Source organism: Diadema antillarum, unplaced genomic scaffold (assembly GCF_040938485.1).
Source record: "Diadema antillarum isolate AM-2024a unplaced genomic scaffold, OU_Dant_1.0 scf00000066, whole genome shotgun sequence".
In the NCBI taxonomy this organism is placed as follows: domain Eukaryota; kingdom Metazoa; phylum Echinodermata; class Echinoidea; order Diadematoida; family Diadematidae; genus Diadema; species Diadema antillarum.
Genome location: NW_027270955.1, coordinates 2,960,441 through 2,982,482, shown reverse-complemented (window position 1 = coordinate 2,982,482; position 22,042 = coordinate 2,960,441). Strand labels below are relative to the sequence as shown.

General features: G+C 39.0%; 2 protein-coding genes across 2 annotated transcripts in view; one reads left to right on the top strand and one right to left on the bottom strand.

The window, feature by feature from the left end:
* The window catches only part of LOC139716519 (uncharacterized), a 39,474-nt gene extending 38,401 nt beyond the window's left edge, over positions 1-1,073 (top strand). Inside the window, exon 10 of the mRNA XM_071628059.1 lies at positions 1,054-1,073. Within this exon, the coding sequence (XP_071484160.1) occupies positions 1,054-1,073 (20 nt within the window). The remainder of the gene's footprint in view (positions 1-1,053) is intronic.
* Positions 1,074-7,688: 6,615 nt separating this feature from the next.
* Positions 7,689-17,956, bottom strand: LOC139716518 (uncharacterized). Its single transcript, XM_071628058.1, has 8 exons — positions 17,712-17,956; positions 14,733-15,380; positions 13,335-13,454; positions 12,651-12,831; positions 11,512-11,624; positions 9,486-9,575; positions 8,395-8,639; positions 7,689-7,918 (listed from the first exon to the last, which is right to left on the bottom strand). The coding sequence occupies exons 1-8, from the start codon at positions 17,954-17,956 to the stop codon at positions 7,689-7,691; spliced, it is 1,872 nt and encodes a 623-aa protein (XP_071484159.1).
* Between the last annotated feature and the right edge of the window lie 4,086 nt (positions 17,957-22,042).

Genomic DNA, 22,042 nt, shown 5'->3' with positions numbered 1-22,042 from the left:
AATTCACTTAAATCTGCCTATGCTGACATTTTAAACTGGTGCTGAAGAGGAGTTATAGGCAGACGTTCATGTCCATGTGACAAAACCAGCACATCTAGAAGGGATGGTGTCTCCTTACTCTTTACGTGGTTTCCATAAGATATAATGGGCGAGTTGGTAGGTGATGAAGTGAAATCGTCATTTTGCGTATGGTGGTTGTGATACCAATGTGTGACTCGAGTGCAGTTCCAAGTGCTTGGCCCGTGTCCTCTTTGGTTTAACCCTAAAAAGGCTGGAATATTTTGGAGGTTTTGAGGAAGGGGGGGGGGCATGATGCCCCACTATGATCTCGGCCAGGGAATGTCTGATTGTTGCCAAATTCAACAAACACCCTACTTTATGACATCACCTACAAGAATGCATAGGTGTTTTACAAAAGTTGCCATAATTTTCCAATGAAGGTTAATCAATTATGCAAATATGCTAATTTTGTTGATTTTTTTTTATATTTTGTGCCAATATGATTGTCTAGTGATCCCTATAATGTGAAATATATGAAAGGAGTTGCTTAACATGTATTTGTAAGAAAACTGATTGTCTAACAAATCCAAGACCAAACATTAGGTATCTAATTAAACATTTATACTCGTTATGCCTATCAAACTCGGGTATCTCGGTATTTTTCGTGTTAATTATTGTTTTTTCCTATAATATCAATTGTTTTGTGTTGTTTACATTCAGAGCAATTGATTTCAACTTCAGAGCAGATTTTAATAGCTGAAACTCAAACTGTGCAAGAAAAACAAAAGTATTACATTAGAATCTTGCAAAACCTAGTTCATTTTACACACAAACACGGACAAATACTACATTTTTGACTGACATGTGACAGTAAAATTTAACGTAACACCGTATCCGCTGCTGGTATATGATTAGGTATCAAAAGGTGCGTAAGACCCTAAAAAAAGTCATGAAGTTTTGGATCTTATAAATTCTGGAAGTTATCTCAAAATGTCCGGAGGGGCCATGATGCCCCCAGTCTTGGATCAATCTCTGTAAATTCATTTATTTCAGTTCTCTTTAGCATGGGGTGATGTTTCCCTGTGGGTGGTGGGAGAGAGGACTGATATTCCTTTCACACACCTGTACGTGGCTTAGCACCAATTACAAGTCATTGAAAATATATGACATTTGAAATGACTGTATATCATACCGTTAATATTATTGATTAATCACACAGATACCGTCTAACTTACTATAGGCAGGTGTCAAAAAATTTGTCTCATACAGAGCAATTGTAGGTTGTACAATTTAATACTGTCAATTTATTTACATGCATAAAGTGATGTTTTGCAGAAAAGCATGTTTTCAGATTTGAAGCATTTTTTTTCAATTATGCAAACGATTTTGATGTTTTTATACGTTTATACAAGTGAGTTAACGACACTATTAGAAGCAAGCTGTTTCCTCCATATTCATCTTTTCTATTCTGCATCTTCATTGCCTTTCTATGTGTGCACCTTTGTCATGCCACTCTTAAGTAACGTTTAATACCGTGTATAACTGTTGTCTTTTTGTCATATCTGAATATACCATTGCTCAATGAAGTTCTGCCAAATGTTTCTCTGTCTGTAGAATGGATCACGTTGTGATTTTATGGAAAAAAAAAACTCCTCGCATTATGCAAGCATCGATATTCATACCCATCATTGCAGACAAGAATGAACTGACGAGGAAATCATTCCAGGACACCTGGGGGTGTTTCATCAACGTTTGTCAGCGCTGACAACTTGAATCACCATAGTAACAGGCAGTGACCAGAGCATCTCAGCCAATCAAAACCAAGGATTTTGCTGAAATTGTCAGCGCTGACAAACGTTGATGAAACACCCCCAGGAGTCTACATCTAAGTGTTCATTTCTTTAAGTCATAATGTATAAATTTTACGGTACATTTCCAAGTCAGCATGGATGACACTAATTGTCAAGAGAGAACGAATACCTTTATTCATTGTTTGCCACCGATGTACATAATTTAACGGGAAATGCTTGGATAAGGTTCGCCATGGGATGACATAATTTCTTTTGTAATGTCTTTTCTCAATGTGGATGATGAACAATGTGCAGACTGCTTTTTCCAAAACAATCAACATTTGCACTAGTATACCTGGAAAAGGGATGTTGACTTGCCTTTCACCTACTAGACAAGCTAAGCTAAACGTGTGTTATTTTAGCTGGCTTCGGTCCAGAAAAAAAAAAAACCAAAAAAAAAAAAAAAAAACCAACTCATTATGGTACCATAGGGTAGGCTCAACAAATGGAGCCACATTGCCCCATGTCACCATGGCGGTCGTAAAGACCAGATGCTGTAGCTTTGCAAAGGTATAGTAATTCACTATGCACTTGTGTCTGCTTCGAGTTCGGAACACCACGTGAGCACAAGTGATATTGAAATCAGATTGAGATCTTGCCTCCATCTCTTCCCGGAGCTAGCTATTGATTCCCGCCATTTCTTGCCAAAAAATGTGTCCGTGGCGAGCAGTGTTGAGGCACCAGAATTCGTGACCAGCTCAAGTATTGTAAAATCCACATAGATTTACACTGCAAACCCTGGCGCACGGATATACTGTACATACTCAATAAACACTTAATGTGAAAAAAAAGAAATGCCAGAGCATGACGTAGATTGTAGATACTTGCGGAGTTTTTATAACCTTTAAACGTTTGTGAAGCTTTCAACACAGGAGAAAGTAATAATAATAGATTCGAGTTTCATAAACCATCTTGAGTGTCAGAAAGCAAAACGTCTCTGCTGAAATAATTGTCATATTATGTATACAATGTATTATATTTACGCCTGTACATTCGGTGACCTGTGTGTGTGTTTGCACAATTGTCTGGTTTCACGTTCTGCACATTTCCTCTCTGTTTTATCCCTTTTCCATTTATCTATCCATGTAAAGTCGATGTCGAGATTTCATGCATTGGCTCCATGAAGAAATGAAGAAACAAACTGGTTATGCATTTTTGGCCAATAAAGCACGAGTTTATGCGACTCAAATTTTCGACGTCCTACACCTTCTTCAGGAGTCTTGTTAGGCCTAAGTCTTTCAGTTCAGTTTCGTCGCGAGAAGTCTGGAATATGCTAATCCTAGTTTCAAATTCGTCTTTTGTCGATCATTTTCGAACAAAGTCTATTCATAGTTTTTTGTCACACATTCCCGTCATTTTTTACATTTTTACTATTCAAATTCGTCCCTAACACTCGCTGCAAACATAACAGCAAAAGTAATTTCGTCTTTTAGCGATCATTTTCGTCAAACTTTCCTTCAAATTCGTTTCATGTCTTTTCTGTTGTGATTCTGCTGTGTACACCTGTGTACTCCCCCAAATTAAAAAAAAAAAGAAAAGAAAAGAAGCTGATGAAAGTATTCCTCCATGGCCTTCCTCAAGTACATTTGCGATTGATGAGAAACTAATGAGAAAGGAAAACATTGATACTACATCTGTCATCCTTTTGCTATCATCCGTTTGGTATTTTCCTGCTCTTTTAACGCAATGGAACAAACATAAACAAAAACAACTGTAAACCAATATTTTTTTTACAGCATTTGGTATAATAACAGGTCACTTTATTTAGTACATATTCAATCATACAATATCATCGATGCATAGTCGATACAAAAATTTCAGATTACAAAGTAGTTAATAAAATAAGCTTCCACAGAATGAATACATTCAAAAATATGAAAATGCGAGTTTCTTATACCTTTGTCGAGATATAACAATAACATTATTAGAGTCGTAAATTGCACTCGTGAAAGGACGCATGTGAAACGGAGCTGCGCAGTTCGTGTTTTGCTTTCCTACGTTTGTGAATCCCTCTATACAGTGGTAGGTCTAATTCTGATTTGGCTGCAGGAGGTCTACGCGCGGAAGTAAAACCACTTAGACTACGCAACTAAGGCAGCATGTCATTTCATTTTCTTTTTTACGACATAAAAGAAAATTTTGTTCTTTCGTATCAACGGGACTGACGAAATTCCCCAAGGATGATTTTGTGTAATGAGCGATGAACAGTTAAACAGGCACAGATGAAATCATTAGTATGCATTTGACTGCGTTGCTGGTGCTGAGACCACTAACCGTCATTCCTTTTGAAACTTGATAATATTGATAATAATAACAATAGTAATGATAGTAATGGTAGAAATAGTAGTAATGATAATGATAATAATAATAATAATAATAATAATAATAATAATAGTAATAATAATGATTATAATAATAATTATAATTAATGTTATTATTATTACTAATTTTATTACTATCATTATTATTATTATTATTATTAGTAGTAGTAGTAGTAGTAGTATTATCATTATTATTATTTTTCCCATCATCATCATCATTATTACTATTACTATTGTCGTAGTAGTAGTAAATAACGAGCACGATTTTCCTTAATTAGAGGCCTACACTAACACTGACATGATAGGTTTACTGTCGGTATATTAACAGAGACGAATAACTTGTTCTTTCTGCTAACGTGAAATGATATATCATTACAATGTAAATGGAACATCTCTGTACAACTGGCAGTGCATTGTTCATCGCGGCTATCCGAACATAACTATCCACAACCAAATAGTCCGGGCATAAACGTACTAGCGAAAGACCAAGATGTCAGCAAACGCACGAGCTCCTTTTAACCGCTAATATTTGCTTGTACATGTAATTATCTCAATTCTTTTTTTTTTTTTTTTTCTTTTCGTCAGCAATGCTGGATTAAAGAGGATGTTGCCTCCACCATCATTGGGAAAAAACGCTCATAAAATCATTTATTCTCATTGTTGTTTTTTTTTTTCTAATCATCATCTTTTAAATAACAAGAAAGCATCTAAAAGTCAGCTTGATCGTGATAGTTTGTTCACTACAACAGATGTGTTGTTAACTCACTAAAAACTGAAATAAATAAAGAAAAGGGTGGGGGAATGTTTCCACCGGGACCAATGAAATGACTTCGGCGTATCACGTGATCTATGTCGTCACATGTATGGCTAGTTTCATAAAGATTCCTGCAATTTTTGAAAGTTGCAAGGAATTTAGTCACTACGAAAACAGTTTCAAAATGATACCGTCCAGGTTTTTTTTTTAATTAATCTGACTGCTTCAGGAATTACTTCATGTATAGTCATTGCGGCTCACAATGAGTAAAAACTGTAGTTCCGTTTGTTCAAGAAGAAAGACCCTGACATGTTTATTGCCGAGTTACCACTGTGGTATGTGACAGAAATGCGCATTCTTTTTACATCCCAGTGAGCCATGTACTCTAGGTAATAAATACAGTATACAGTGTACTCTCGTTATAACGAAGGCGGTTACAGTGGAATTCTCGATTACAGCGAAGTAAAAATTCAGGCCCTTAAATGATCACCTATATATCTCTGTATACCTAATTTACTGCTCGGTTAAAACAATATTTTAATATATTGAAAGAAAAATGCCGCTCCCGATGACTTCGTTATAACAGGGCCCCGTTTTATCAAAAGATAATATCGATTTTAAATTTCCTTAACACACAGGCTGACATAGACTTATAGTTGAAATCAACCTCATAATCAATTTCTTCATAAGACAGGGCCCTGGAGTCCCTCGTACCGCAATAAAAGCAGAGATGAAGATTTCTACAGCATGCAGCGGTACAAGCGACCTGACTGAAATTACCCTTACTTTCAAACCTTCATGGAAATGAGCTTTCATCAGTCTACTCTTATAAACTCCATGAAAATAGTCTGCGCACATTGTTTGGAGCATATTTGAGGTAGATAGTGAGAAAGAGAGAGAGAGAGAGAGAGGGATAGAAGGATCGTATAAACCATGGCTATACCTTAACACCCTGAGGAAATTACATTACGCGAAACCGCCACAAAAACTTTTGAAGTGAATGTTAATTGCTGACATCATTATTCTGTATTATTCTGTAAAAAAAAAAATCTGACAACAAGAACAACTTCAAATGTCGTTAAAATAATCATCAAGGTGATTGAATTTGTCATAAAGACATAGCCAAAAAAAAATGAATAAATAAAAAGAAAGAAAACGACATATCGAGGAATATTTTACTCCTCGTATTCGATCATGTAACTTACAAATACAATCTTAAATACTGATCTGTCGCATAGCTTCAATCGAAAATAAGTGAGAACTCACGAAAGAGAGACAAATTATTTCTTTGGAACATACTTTACATAGGCTTCACACTGTCCCGATGTTGAGCAACGATGTACACTACTATAGGTAAATGGGAATGCTCAAATTCCGGCCCTGATCGTAAATACATCGGGATATTCATCAGGGCATCTTAAAACCCTCCTATAACGGCGCGTAGAGTTTCTCCGTCCTCGAGCAAAAGATCGTACTTTGGCCTTTGACTGGCTTGTAACCAAGTTCGGAGATAACGTCACGCAAAAATGTAAATTCCATGTTTGTATGGCCATCAATTTCGGGCCAGTGTGACGTCATCCTTACCGGAGTCTCACTATCCAAAGTCAGCTGACGAAGTTTGACTTTTGGCAATTATAAAGTGATAAAAGTGACTAAGTACTTTTTTGTCGTCCTCATCTTATTCACCTCATTACAAAAGCTTCAGCACCTTGAACGTCATCGCCCTCCGAATGAAGCCATCATTTTGTCATACGTATGAGCGCCCGTTGGTCTTCGTCATACTTCCATCACGATTAGAACACACAGTCAATCAACAGTACTGACTCTTTCCCCTAACTTGATAATTTTTAATCATGTTGACCATCATAATCACCAACATTTCGACCTCACCACTATTGCTTCTCAGTGAACTTGTTACTTAATATTCAGGGCCGGCGCAACCACTTCTTCTTCTTTTTTTTTTTGCACAATACATAGGTTCTTACCACGACATATCCCCTCACACTTAGGTTTTTGCAAAAAAAAAAAAAAAATATATATATATATAGGGTTAGATTTTTTTGTCGTCAGCAGCCGATGCTGTTAGAGGAGAGGCATCAAAAAAACAGTGAAGCTTGTCAGCCGAGTTTTGTAGGGAAAATGGCACCTAAAAGTACGAGACCTTTTCTTCTCAATCGATTAATCCCCGAAGTGGCGTCAGAAAATGTCAAGCCCTTTTTAAAATTGCTTGTCAGCCGATTCTACGACACAATTACCCGTCATCCAAAATGTCCCCCCGCCATCCTCACAATGAATTGACGTCCCTGTTTCCCATAAGCTGTGCCCCTTCACTTCTAAAAAAGTACACGGCAGCACCGGCCCTGATCTTCATCAGAGGTTCTCCCTGTTCTAGTTTTTCATCACAATGCTTCTCAATCGCTTCTTCACCATCTTTACGGTAATCCTCATCGTACCATAACCCTCTCTGTAGTAATGTTTCTCGGTGGACAAAAATCACCATCGCGACAAGTGTGTATGGACGCGTCACCGGTTCTCCAACTCCACCTACGTTTTGCTCTGTTCCTCAACGACAGAGTCCATGCATAAGCAAGCACACGCGAAGATTTATAGACGGAATGGTTTCACCTCACTCGCGGCTATGCTGGTAGCCACGCACCTTAAACATTCTCAGCATCTCAAACACTGACATCAGGATTTACAGCAGCTGACAGTGGCAAAAAAAAGTTGAAGAGCGGGGGCGTTTAATACCCCATTAGCTCGTCGCTATCCTCCCCGGCATTTCCCCGTGTGTAGTCGTAAGAGTCCCAGCTCGTGGTACTGTAGGAGGTTGGAGAATTCGCTGTTCATTCCGTGTTTCTTTTCTAGCAGAACGTCGTCGAAATAATGGTAAGGTACCCGCTCGAACCCCGTGTCCAGCCGCAGAGGGAAGGGCCAGAAACCGTAGACGTGTGTCTCCTCGCACAACTGCATCGCTACGTGTACCATGTAGAACCCTGTAAAGAAGAATCCGACAAAATTACCTTGTGTGAGCTTGGGGGGGGGGGGGGGGTCAAGGACAATAGACGTTACCCAAGCTTAGACGAGAAGAATCAAAAGGACGGATCCTGTGGAAAGTCATAGATGTTGTGAATTTTCCCCCTCTGTTTCCACTCACCCTCCCCCTCCATTTTGTTGTTATTGTTGTTGTTGAAAGAGAGAGCACAAAGTGTGTATGGTGGGGGTTTAGAACGCCATAATCTTCTTATCTTTATTCTGCTTTGGATTTATCTTCTACCTCTTTCTTCTCTGATTTCAATACATTTATTAAAACCAACTTGCAAAATGGCGAACGATTACACTTTTAAATAACATCTATTAGTAGCCATTATCTAATTTTCTAATTCTCGACTCCGATGTCCACTTTGCTTGCATCAAATTGTGAACAAACTTATAAAAAGTTAGACAAAATGAAAAAAAAAAAAATAGGTACCGGTGGACGGCTGACTCGTGAAGTTTCTCCTCTTCCAGAAATTCCAGAAGCTGACGAACTCATTGGAGTGCGCCACCACGAGGCGGGGATCGGCCTCGTCCGTGTTCGCCTCGTCCTGCACGGTGGACAGACACACGTTGTACAGGGAAGCCGCCCCGATACATGTCATCCAAACGTAGCCGTGGTACTCTGTGATATTCTCCCGAAATGCAGCGTAGTCTTCTTGTCTGGTAAGGCCGTTAAATCTTTAGAAAAGTGGGGTGGGGGCAGACCAAAAATAGAAAGAACAGACGTTTTTACCTTTGCCAAATAATGCTTTCGTTACAAACTGCAAAACGATGCACTTCCTTTGCCATTTTCTGACGATTATTTCAAGCTGCGCAACACAACAAAACAGTAATGGTCGGTGGAACGAGGTAGAGTTGGTCACAGAATGATTCACGATGAAAAGTGCGTTAGCTATGTTTTAACATTGTCACAGTTGATTGCTTAATGAAAAAAACAACAACAACCAAATAAAAGCACCACCACCCAAAAATCAATTCCCTGATCGCTATTGAAAATGAGCGGTACTGAAACAAATGCCGGTATGTCTGGACAATAACAACACCGCTGATACATTACCCCTCTTGTAAGCGGGTGTGAAAAGAAATATGATTGGGCAGAAAAAAATTCAATTTCATAAGAGAGTGCTGCACTATTTTTCTGTTCATAAAAGCACTTACTCAGTTGTTACACTAAATAGATAATGACGATCAACTTGCATATAGGAGTGCCTACACAGTGCGGCTACAACGAAATTTCGCTGTATAACGAAGGGAAACTGTCGGTTCTGAGGACTTGAGTTATAACGAAAGTCATCTGTACTTCATGAATTCTCGAGTGTAACATAAAAAAATTTCTTACGAAGACATGAAGACACGCCGTATACAAGGCTTAAAAAAAATATGGTGTTGAATAAGTATATGTCATTGACTAAAAAGAAGTATTACAATTCGGATTCTGTTTTCGTCTTGGCTTTATTTCCACTATATTTGTAAGAGCTTAAATGGTGCGTTTAGGCAACAAGAAGCACTTTCACCACCGCTTACTTCTTGTGAAATATGCTTGGATTAAATGTTGTAATATTGCTCTTCTTTCCGGCATCCTCAGCAAATTTCCTAATAGGTGCAGCATTACATCTGGAAAGAAAAACATGATATGGAGAGTGAAAATCACATATGTTGTAACATCATGCATTCATAATTATATAACTTTTAAAGGGGATGGCCAGTGCCGTATACTGTATTAAGAGAGTCTGGCCAACTCGGTTTTTGGCTTACGTGTTTTGAAGCCTGTGATTGGTCAAAAGCTGGTCCCGTGATCTACAGGCGCCATGTCGTTATGAAGTGCGCTCATACGCAATGCCCATTGTTAACTGCCCCTTATTTGGCTTGGTTATTTTGTTACGTCTGAGCGTACACGCTAATCCTGTGACGCGTAGTACGCGCGGTAACGACATGGCGTCCAAATTAGCAGTTGGCCAGACTCTCCTAATATACGGCACTGGGGATGGCTAGTAACTGATCAGTGGGAATCAGTGGGAATGCTGGGGGATGATTGTTCCAATTCTTGTGGGATTCATTTAAGAGTTCAGTACATTATATATCTATTGTTGGGTGAAAATTATTCGCAGCAGAACGGTCTCATATTCAAGTAATGCGCAGTTAAATGCCCCGTCACTGTACAGGCATGATAACCTGGAAACATTAAACTGCACATTACTTGAATATGAGACCATTCTGCTGCGAATAATTTTCACACAACACTAGATATATTATGTACTCTTAAATGAATCCCACAAGGATTGTTACAATCATCCCACAGCATTCTCACTGATCAGTTACTAGCTATCCCCTTTAAGTACTTTATATACGTAAGCACTTTTTAAAATCAATGTTTTATACTCAAATGTAGAAATGAGTAAAATAAACACAACACATATACACGCATACACAATACTCTGCAAAAACATGCAAATGAAATAGCGACGTGTGTCCATATTTTTCACGAATAGCTCCACTTTTGATTGGTAGCGTAATGATTCACTAGCGGTAGTACACGTAGTAGAAAATAAAATATGATGAAATAAAACATTCATTATTAGACATTTTTGTTCATATCTATGTATTCATCACGCGTTTTATGTACAAATGTGAGCAATTTCATTGCTGCGAGTCACGATTTCAATAAACCATCAAACCAAACATACATTAACATGTAATAGAGAATAAGCAGAGATGACAAAAAAGTAAATTTATATTCACTTATCTAAAGAGAAAGAAAATCACGCAAACGAATTGTTGTGGATTATTTTCTAAACCCGCCAGCGTTTGTTCGCGGGCATGTGAGGAGAGCCCAATTTGTGTCCTTTTATTTGGAGGGAGAGAGAAAGAGAGAGAGAGGACGTCAGACAATAACTGGTGTGAATCGTAACTAACAAAAGTTTGGATCAAAGTGGGTCACATCAAAGGCGTCTTCTGTATGCTGCGTGCACAGAAAAGGGGGAGGGGTTATCTGTCAGACAAAAGCCTAACATAGGTCACCACATTCTATCTTAGCTTCGACCCGAAATTAAAGCTGTAATGTATTGAAAAAAAAAAAACACACCACACATACAACACCCGGTAACAAACAAAGTTTGGTTTGAACAAATCTTTTGAACATATTCCCACCGAAACGATAAATGTTTTGCTCCAAACTTGATTTGAATGCACGACCGTATCTTAATTCAGTATAATAAATGAGGCCGCAACGGACTCCCTGAACTCTCTCATAGTGCTATAATTCTCACACACGTCTGCTTTTCCTACATTGAAGGGAAACACCAAGTCGAATGCAATCAGGATAAAAAAGTATCGAACAAACGAACGTTGAAAATGTACTTAAAAATAAAAAAAAAGTGTAAAGAATCATGACGTGTTGATAAAATAACACCATTGCTCTCTTTATCACATCCATGCCATGCAAATTCCTTTCGGTGACGATGCTATCCTTTCACAACTTTTCTAATTAATGTATACTCACTACAGAATGACCGTTTCTTTCACAAATTGTCATATCAGAGTGCATCCATACCTGAAAACCATATCACTGGAATCGATTTCGCTTCCACACCCGCTGTTTAGAAGGCTTCCGCTGTTCCCCACCACTGCGCACTTCTTGTAGAGTTTCTCTCGGAATGGACTCACCTGTGTACGAGACAAATAAAAAAGTGTGACAGACAAAATGTAATACATTGTATGGGTATACTAGTTAGATAAATATATATAGGGCATATTAATCAGAAATGATAGTGTTTTCTTCTACCACACGGTTGATTTCGTGGTATTCGTTTGTTTGTTTGTTTTAGTACTTATTCACCATAATATAGGAATAGCTGGTATAAGAGAGAAGTGCATGGTTTCGGGGATTAGAACATTTTTCCAAGAGGCTCACATGGTCCTAGTTCTTTGAACCGTAAATTATCATCAGTATTATGTGACAACAAACATGGCAAAGGGTATGAGTGTTCGTAAGCAGGCAACCACAAAAGATCAATGTCCTATAAAGGCGGAACAAACAATGATTAAATGCCTTGCTATAGAGGCACTACAACACCTGCAACCATGCAGGGACTTCAACCACAGTCTTGCAACTGATCCTAGTCTGACAAGCCTTACCCACTGGGCCACTAATGCCAAAGTTTTATTGCCTTTCTTTCCAGTCTTTCCTATGTACCCAATTCTCTTCTGTATTGTCGCGTGTACATAAAACATTACAGCTCAACCGAGCTATCGGTACTGACGTCATCCAGCTCAAGCTGTTACGTCTTTTGTCGATAGAGGGCGTTAATATTCTGGGAAAGTGAATGTTGTTGTTTTGGTTTTAATGGCGTGTGTCACTCAGAATTGAGTATTTACGCCATTTACGAAATAGTACGAACACATGTTCTCGAAGCCAGACTAGGTTGTATGGTTTTACAGTAGGATGTAGAGTACATGTATGTTACTACATTTGCCGTTACGAACAAATGCCGAAATAGCATGACAACAGTGTATTTAATCTTTCTCGCGTACATTTTCATATTCTTATTCATGACATCATGATCAACAAACGAGCTTACGCCAGTAGGCATAATATCCCATCATGTTGAGCTCAAGTTTTAGTCACCCAAGACATTTGTGTGTACTGTATATTACAATGCCCTCAAGAAGGAACACGAGGGCCGATATTACCTCTGGAATGTATCTATGTAGCTCTTTGGTTACGTTGTAGTAGTACAGCCGCTGAATTTCTTTGCCAACACTCATCACCCTGGAGCTGGCATAGAACGGGTACTGAGAACCGAGGGGCGAGTTTTCGCGGGTCAGTATCAAGGTATGTCTAGAGTCCACGCCATCTTCTGCCAACTCTCTCCTGTCAGGTGATCGATATACAATGACAGTGATTAAAATGGTGATGATGGTGATGATGATGATGATGATGATGGAGATGATGATGCTGAGAATTACACATTTTACTGTAATTACAATAAATGAAACAGGAGGTGATAATGTCATTGGCAAATCCTCTCTTTTTTAGGACGAAAAATAAGGTTTTAACAGGTGAAAGAACACGCACACTCTCTAGCAACTGGAATTAGAACTTGCGCCAGAGCTTAGGTTTGATTGGGAAAATAGACCTTAAAAGAGAATGAGAACTAAAGCAACAAACAAAATCACGGAAAAATAACAAAAAGGTATACAGACTTCTTTGTGGGGTTTAAATTGTAGGTACGCAGGGAACAACAAAGAAGATAACATAGCGCAGGCCCTAGGCGGACGCCAACGTCACCACGTCTTGGGCGTTCACCGGATGTACATGGTCAACGTATCAATTCAGACGGACATTCTGTTATGTAGAGATTGTATTTAACCGACCTGAGGAGTTCTAGATTTGTCCTGTTGACGTGCCAGTCGTGCTGTAGCAGTTTATTGTACAGAAAGAGTCTCTCTGAGTTGGGGTCATCGAACTTCCAAAGCTCCTCTGTTAAGTGCCGTCTGCAGGAAGAGGCATGCAGGAGCATAATCATAAAGTACACAAAAACGCAAGGACAAAGAAATTAATACAGATGTGGTAATAGACCATATTAATCATTAATTCAATTCGGTAGAACATTATCTGAAATGTCACATAATGCGTATGCCAGTTGGGGAAATCCCGAGAATTAACAGCATTATGTTTCTTGGTACAGTGCACTTTAGCTCAGCAAAACCCGCCTCGCTCTTAACGAACCTTAGACTCATTTTCAAAATAATGTCCTGGGAGTCAAAATTTGTGATTTGGTTTACGTGCCGATTAAAACCATTAAGTGCAACCACCGAGTTCAACTGAAGTGTGATACCACTTGACAGTGGGGTAAAATGGAGACAGAAATTATAACTGTTGCAGTTCCACTGAAAATCGGCCGTAAATTTAGTGACGGCATCGATTGAAGCATAGCAAATGCTTTCATGACATAGCCATAGAGAGGCCATAACTCTCAAAGCACATCCATGCAAAACAGAACATTACTTGGAGAAGTTTGTAAACATTAAAATAATTTTGCGAAATGTATTTCCTACTGACATGAGATGCTGGAATAACTTTAAGAATTTCCAAAGACCGATCAGTGACGTACATTTTTTTAATTCATGTTTGTTTTCATACACCGTATAGGCCCTATACATCCTAATAAAAGGTGGGACACACCTTTTATTAGGATCGCTTTGCTTTACTTTCTTTTTGAATGTCTTAGCCATCATTCCAACACTGATTTTCATCTAAGAAACTTCGAATTCCTCTTAGAATGGTACTAGTATGCCCTGTTTTATTTCATAACTGGCTTCTTGGTATCTCATAAACAAGTAAAAAGCTCAATCCTCATTTCCATCTTTTATGCCATCCCTCTAAGGAGACACTTCTTCCTTTTGGTTTGCAAGATTAACACTTTATACATAGATGTCACTTTAAACATGTGATGAAGTGGTGTAGCACTTTAACCATGAAGAGAAGATAAGCATGCTTATCAGGTCAAGAGTATTATACAGTTGCGATTTAAGACGAGCAATACCAACACTATGCATTTTGCATATTAATTTGGAACAGAACATTTCGAATGTTCTCCCCCCCCCCCTCATGCCTGTCATTTAAATTATCTGTGCGATCAACCGTGTTTACCATACTTTATCTGCTAGAAATGTATGAAGTGATAAATGATCGCTTTAGTTTGCATCAAACGACTACACTTGTGACTCTCTGTAATACGTGAATCTGAGGATATGGTCATTGGAACTCACCCTTGGTTCGTAACGTTTGTTAGGTGCACCGTCCTCGCTCGATAGCTCCCCTTAAGAATGTCGCTGTACCATATTTCATCGTAGGCGGCGCGCTGATTTTTGACTGGCTTTCCCTTGTCGTCGACGATCATGGTCTTCACACCGAGCACCTCTTCGTTGATCACCTTCCCGTGTCGGATGGTCTTCCGAACCAGGCGTACACGCTTCTGCTTCAGCACCGTCGAGGATTGCGCCTTGCGGGCGGGGGCCGCTTTCTTCAGCGGCTCGACTGCTGCCACCTTCTGCGGCTCGACTGCCGCCACTTGGCGTTTAGGGTTCGAGACGTCAGCGTCACCGCCGTGTACCATATTATCTACATTTGCTCTTGGTGCTTCATCACCTCTTACATAAGGCTCGTCCCTCCCGTCTGCGATGGTTTCCCGCCCTGCAGGGAACTCGCTCTCTGCATTGTCTCCCGGCCATGGGTCACGGGCGCCGCGAAGCATGTCTTCGTCGTCTGGAACGTGGTGTCCCGCTGCGAACGGGTCTACGGCATCCTGTTCGTGATCGAATAGCTCGTCTTGCTTCAAGCCGCGGGAGAGTTCTTGGGCATGTTCGTGCCGTTGGCCCTGTAACGTTCCTCCGACTTCTCTGTCGGGTCTTAATAACCTTGAGAAATGAAACAAAGTTTGACAGAATATTATCATGATTTTTTTTTTTTCATTTCTGGCTCACCGTTATAGAAGAATAGATATCCCACATCCCACATTTCTGCCAACGTAAACAGATAAAATAATAAGTACATGGAATTGAACGTATTGCATAGACTTGTTGACGTAAAAATGTCTTTCCTATAAGCAATATAAACAAACAATCATTTAAAACATCCAACTTCTTGACTGTTTGTCTAGAGATGAACCAAGTTTTGAAATCACTAAAAAAAAAAAAATACAAAACAAAAACTAATACGTAGCTCTATCAAGATGAAATTGAACTGACGTTTACATTGTAGCTCCCAATGACATTCGGAGGATAAAAGTTTCAGGTTTGTTATTGAAAGAAAAATAAAATCATGTAAAAGCATTGGATCGACTTCACAATCTCAGGCAAGATAACCACGTAGAAAATGCATATTGTTTAATTATGTTTCAAATTTGAAATCTCTAATCTATATAATTGCCCCAAATGCTGAGTCTCCGATATTGTTATCATGTACATTTAATAAAGCTATGAAAAAATGAAGGTATACGACATGATAATGGTTGATAAAATCACCGAATGATTCATAACGTGGGAACTTGTCTCTGACAGAGTATACCAAAATTGATTTTCCCAAGTAGCTTGAGTACTTGCCGGCACAGTTTCTAATGCAATGCAACATGTACATACGCTAAATAATGCATTTGTTCCCCTAGCAACTTCCTTTCATTCAATATAACCAATAGATGTACTATTTCATACATCTATTCATCCATCCATTTATTCACTCAGGCTCTGTATGGTGCACAACCAGGAACACACTACAGTGTATGTCCTTGAATGGCCTCTATTCTCATAATTCATATACGGTTGATAACTTCTACAGAGTGGAATGCTACGCAATAAAAGAGTCAATATAAAGCTTCGATGATTGCGGAAAATCGTATGAAGGACTGTATGGCCTCTTTATTGAAGACCATTGTTATAGAGGGCCATGGTAGCATGATGAATATGTGAGGAATAAACAGTCCTCTATATACAACTTGTGCAGCCCCAATAGATTGTGGAGTAGATTACCATTAGACATTCGGAAATGTCAGACTTTAGACAGTTTCAAATCAAAAGTGAAAACTTTTTGTTTTAGCATTGGCCTATTTCTTTTTTCTTTTCTTTTTTACTTCCCAGGCAGCATTGTGCAACATAGGAATTTAAGAGCTCTTGAAGCGCAGTAGAATATATAGACATAGTTTCTGCGCTTTATACATTATTTATTATTATTATCATTATTAACTTTGTATATGGTGTGGTTGATTTGAATGACCATTGCAACGCCTGTCACGAGAAACTGTATACGCAGTCGTGTTTTTGGCACCCTGACTACCCTGCGGGCACATTGGCGTGCGAGTCGGGGCCCCTTGAAGGAGTTTTACCGTATAGGCCTACTGACATCAAAAGAATAAAGGCGTGACCCAATGGGGAAAAATACATTATGACAAAGGTCATGAGCATTTGTTCAGAAACGAAAGCAAGAATGCATCGGGAATCGTTATCGTAACTTACACACAAATATTTACCAAATGCAGTGTTTAATCCAAACAATATCGCCCTGTTTATTGCTGAAACTTAGCAGCAATGAACTATAGGGGGGGGGTACTGGATAACGTATAGGTCAAATAACATGGATTTAATATTTTGTGCACAAATTAGTGTGACAGTGGCGAGTTGATGACGTCTTCACCTCGGCTAATTTGCACAATCAGTGTGTTTGTGTCAAACATCACGACGTAGCGACAGGGGGAGAACACTGAAGTTCCATAACTCAGAAATGGGAAAGACCCACGAGTGGAAACTCTGCATGCATGGTGACAATTCCTGCCGTGAGCCGTGCAAGTGTGCACGTTCGATAAGCCTGGTTGCGTCCACCTGATTCCAGAACAGGATATTTGCCTTCTTTACACAGAAAATGCTACCTCGTTGATTTTCAGCAGTTGCTAGACGATGGGCTAAATCGGTTCAGTAAGGGAGGTGGGATAGAAACGCCCCCTCTTCCGGTTCCCTGAGTGTACAAACTTTGTGAACTCTGTACATGCTGTACATATTTTATTGCATATTTTGCAGGAAATCACCTTCTCCCGACACACATAAAGTTTTTATATGGCTGGATTTGAAGCCAGCAACGATTTATGACATGTACTCTGGATCCCATCTATGTAGCATGAACACGTGGATGCACACATTTTATAATGTATCAGAAAGGATATAATCATGTTCTATCCACTTCAAATCTCATGCAGTACATACCCTGGTCTTAAGACTGACCCTATTGAATTGGCTCTCTCGCTTCGTACTCCCGCTCTTATTTCGAGTCCATCCCGTCGCCCTTTTGTCCTCTCCAACATATCTCTTGCAGCGTCATCCAGCGCCCCGATGTCTCCACGAGAGGACGATGTTCGCGACGTCGCTAGGGTAATGAGGAGAGATGCCACGCCTAGCAACGCAAAGCACTTCAGTATCACTGGCCTCCGTAGCTTGAGTAGACGCTTCATGTCGACTACAATGGAAGAGTGACCAAAAAGGAAAGAGCGTTAAAGAGAGCAACCCAATAGCCTTGAATACGTGTTAATGCACCATCACATGAAGGTCTATTGCCACTTGGTCTAATATCAGATGGTCTACTTCCCAGTTCGTTTAACATCACTATGGCTAAACTCATTTGGTCTACTATCAATTTCGTCTAATGCCCGTTTGGTCTAATCGTCACTTGGTCAATGTTCAGTTTGACCAATTATCATTTCGCCTAGTGACCAGATGGTCTAATTGCAATTTTGACTCCGTGGATTTTTTTTCCATTTTGTCTTATAAACTGTGGGTATTAGACAAAATGGGAACAGCCCATCTGGAAGTAGATCGCTGGCAAATGGGACTACAGTGGCATATGGACTAAATGGTCAGACGAACTGGTTGTATACGAAACGGGATTAGACCATGTAGGTTGAGACTAAGTTAATGGCTATTAGACGAAGTGGGAGTATGGGAGTCCCCATGATGACCTCTGATGCGACATTTTACATATAACACATGGTGCGCTCTTTACCGGTATTTTATTTCCTGGCAAAGTTCATGACAGAAAGCGTTTCGAGGGAGGCGTTGTCTTATCCCACGTGTGCTTCCGATTGTTACAGCGTAATCTCGAGCGGATACTTCCTTTAACAGCGCTATCAAAACTCTATCTTTTTCCACTCTGGAATTAAAGGAAACCAAAACCCAAAGAGCAAAGAGGATTGAGTGAAAGCAGCAACATTAGTACAGCATATCAGTAAAAGTTTGAGAAAAATCGGACAATCGATGCAAAAGTTATTATTTTTTAAAGTTTTGGTGTTGTAATGACTGGATAGAGAGCCTACTAGAGTTCATGACGTCATATGTAGGCAACAATAATAAAGAAAATATAAAGGGGATTCCACAAAAATTCATTGTGTATGAAAATTACACATTCCATCAACTTGATACTAAAATACAGTATGTTAAGGGAAGTAATTATCCCCCGGCTTTCTGAAAGCGGTTAGTCAAGGGCTCTTTCATTACGCTAAAAAAGTGAAAGCATGTTGAATTTTATTGTACTTTTTTATATTGTTGTCCACACATGATGTCATAAACTCAAGTAGTCTCCTTATCCAGTGGTTCCAACACCAAAACTTTTAAAATGCATAACTTTTGCATCGATTGTCCGAATTTCCTCAAACTTGCACTGATGTGCTCTACTAATGTTGCTGCTTTCACTCAATCCACGTTTCTCTTTTGGTTTTTGGTTTCCGTTAAAAGCCTTCAAAAAAAAATACACTGTTTATATAATAGAAATGCAACCACAGCTGTCTTGATTCTGTGCATTTTCTGTGACAATCAGTACTCAAAGCACACAATGGGTTAAGATAATAATGGACTTGGCCAATTGGCTGCAATACAAGTCGCTTGGAGCAGAAACTGGTATTACGGATGGGAAGGATATTTTGTTCTCTGGAGCTTTATAAAGGAGGTAAGTTTCCTGGCTCAAAACAGTATACCGCATGGGAAGATAATTTACATTTTTCCTGTCACGTCTTGTTTCCAGCTATCAAACTCTCATGCTCATGATCAAAGTTTAAAGACATTATTCACCATTTGCAGATGAAACAAAAACCCAGCTTTAAATAATGTTTAAAATGGTTCTGAAATGTGAGTTAGGATTTTGAAAAGTGAAAATGTTAATCAGTTTAATCAGTTCTAAGTATTGATAATAAATGAAATCTGAACAATAGTTATAATAAGATTGTTTCTAGAAAAAAAACACACACACCATAAACATTTACATGTACATATGTATGGCCTATCGAGAAATATGGTGAAATCTCCTCATATTTTGTAGACTTTACTGTAAAATGTTCATATGGTAGGATGTTTTGTGATACAACTGACCTACACATATGCATCGTAATAATGTAATAACTCGAACATTTTCAAATCAGTACTCCCAATGGTAAACAGAAACTTTGATGAGGAAGTTTGGGTTTTCAGTACATAGTGCAGTTCCGTGCATTATCTAAATTAGCTGAGTTCCTCCTCACTCAATCCTCGATACACTATTTACCCAGGGAGGTGCTAGAGAAGGAGAGATAATTTATACTGCTCTCCTTTGAAGTCATGCGCGGCACCGCCGAGAAGTTATGCGTTGAACTACAGGTGTTGCTCATGTGCTTTGACAATAGAGAACATCAGTAATCGGGACTAATGCTCTCACATCTAGAAACACTTGCCCCTACTGCAATTCGCTCTCTCTTTCAATGTGATGGCAACAATGAATTTGTGTACCTTGAATTGGAGCAGCGAATCAAAATGCAGTGTAAAACTGGCAATTTTAACAGCAAATAGTTTAAAAGCACGCAGGAACACGCTTTAGCGGAGTACATGTACTTCATTTGAAAGATCAAAACATCCCAGATTAAAAGATAGAAAACTAACATAAGGAAATGTGCGCATCATAGAAAAATATTAGGTTTTTAAGAGGGCCTAATTTTCATTTCATTTCGATTTGCGCATTACGAAGAAACTAGAAATACATGTTTATAATATTGAACTCTTTCCTAAACTATTCTAAACCAATTCGAGTATTTCATTTAAAATTTTACGGTGAAATAAAGCTTGTAATTCAACGAAAGGTGAAATGCGTTCTTCGTCTCCGAACTTCATCTTGCAACTAGAGCGGTGCCGAGCATGACTTCAAAGCATAGTGGAATGCTAGACATCCCGTCGTAACGCCTTGAACCCAAACATGTGTTTACATGAATTACGAAGAGTCGCTACTCCATCTCTGTAACACCTCCCTGACTTACCTCAGCAAAACAGACACAAACAAAGCAAATTAGCGAACAAATAAGCAAACAACGTGACTTTTACAATCTGAAACACACAAACACACATGCACACACATTCAATAGAATACATTCAGTGAAGAGGTGGCTCTACTATTCAAGTGTGGCAGTCAGTTATTTTCGCAGACGTCACCTGCATGCAGCGACTCGTCGTTATCCTCGGGATTGTCAATTGTATAGACGGATCTTTTTCTTTTTTTAAGTCGATATAATGTATAAAATGTTATTGCCTTTTTTCCCGCAGTTTTTAAGTATCCCCCTCCCTAGCCTCCACGATGCTTGTCTGTACACTGATGATTTAGTCGAGTTCTTTCACATACATTCTCCTAATATGACGCTATAATAACTTTGTGGTTGATTCAACTCAGTCGATGGCCTAACAAAGAACAGAGGGATTGTCAACATTCTGGGCTCACCTAAATATTATCATGGTACAATGCACTGCAATATATATCGCATTATACAAATTTGAGTCATGTTTATAAGCAAATTGTTATTTCAACATAGCTCAAGTTTCATAACGTGAAGTCACAGTGGGGAGGCTTAATGTACAAAGGAATAGAAAACCAATCGACCAATCAACCTTGAGAAAGAAGAAGAAGCGGGATCACGTATGTACGAAATCCTATGTAAAGTGTTTCCATTCAAAGTTACACTGTATATCTGAAGCAGCCTGCACCACTGAACAAGTCAGTCCAAGGAGGTTCTAGAGAATGGAGTCACAACCGTCTTATTTCCTTTGAAACCATGTTCGAAGCCGCCGCTCAAAAACATTTGAAGCATGTGCCAAACAGGATCTGCCGCGCAGATTATAAGACAATTAACTCGTGTCTCATTGCATAATCACCAGCCACTTTCAAAGCAAGATATGTCTTTGTGATGGTAATTTCTTTTCGCTATCCCTTCTTATAAAAGGTAGGTGGTACAGACACGAGGATGCGGGAATAGAAATTGAGCAAAATTGCTGATATAAAGATGAAAAGTACTCGAGTGGGCATACATGGGCACTATCAATAAAGAATTATACTTGAAGATTATTCCATATTAGTTTCATTGGTGGAAATTAAGCGGAAAAGTGATAAAACCAGCTTTCCTTGATGGTGCAGTTTTACACATTTTCACATGATACAGCTCTGATTTACACTTTTGCGCGAATTTCTGGGCGGAATTGACCTTTGTTTTACATGCTTTATCATTAAGTGAAATTTCATTTCATTTAATAGATAA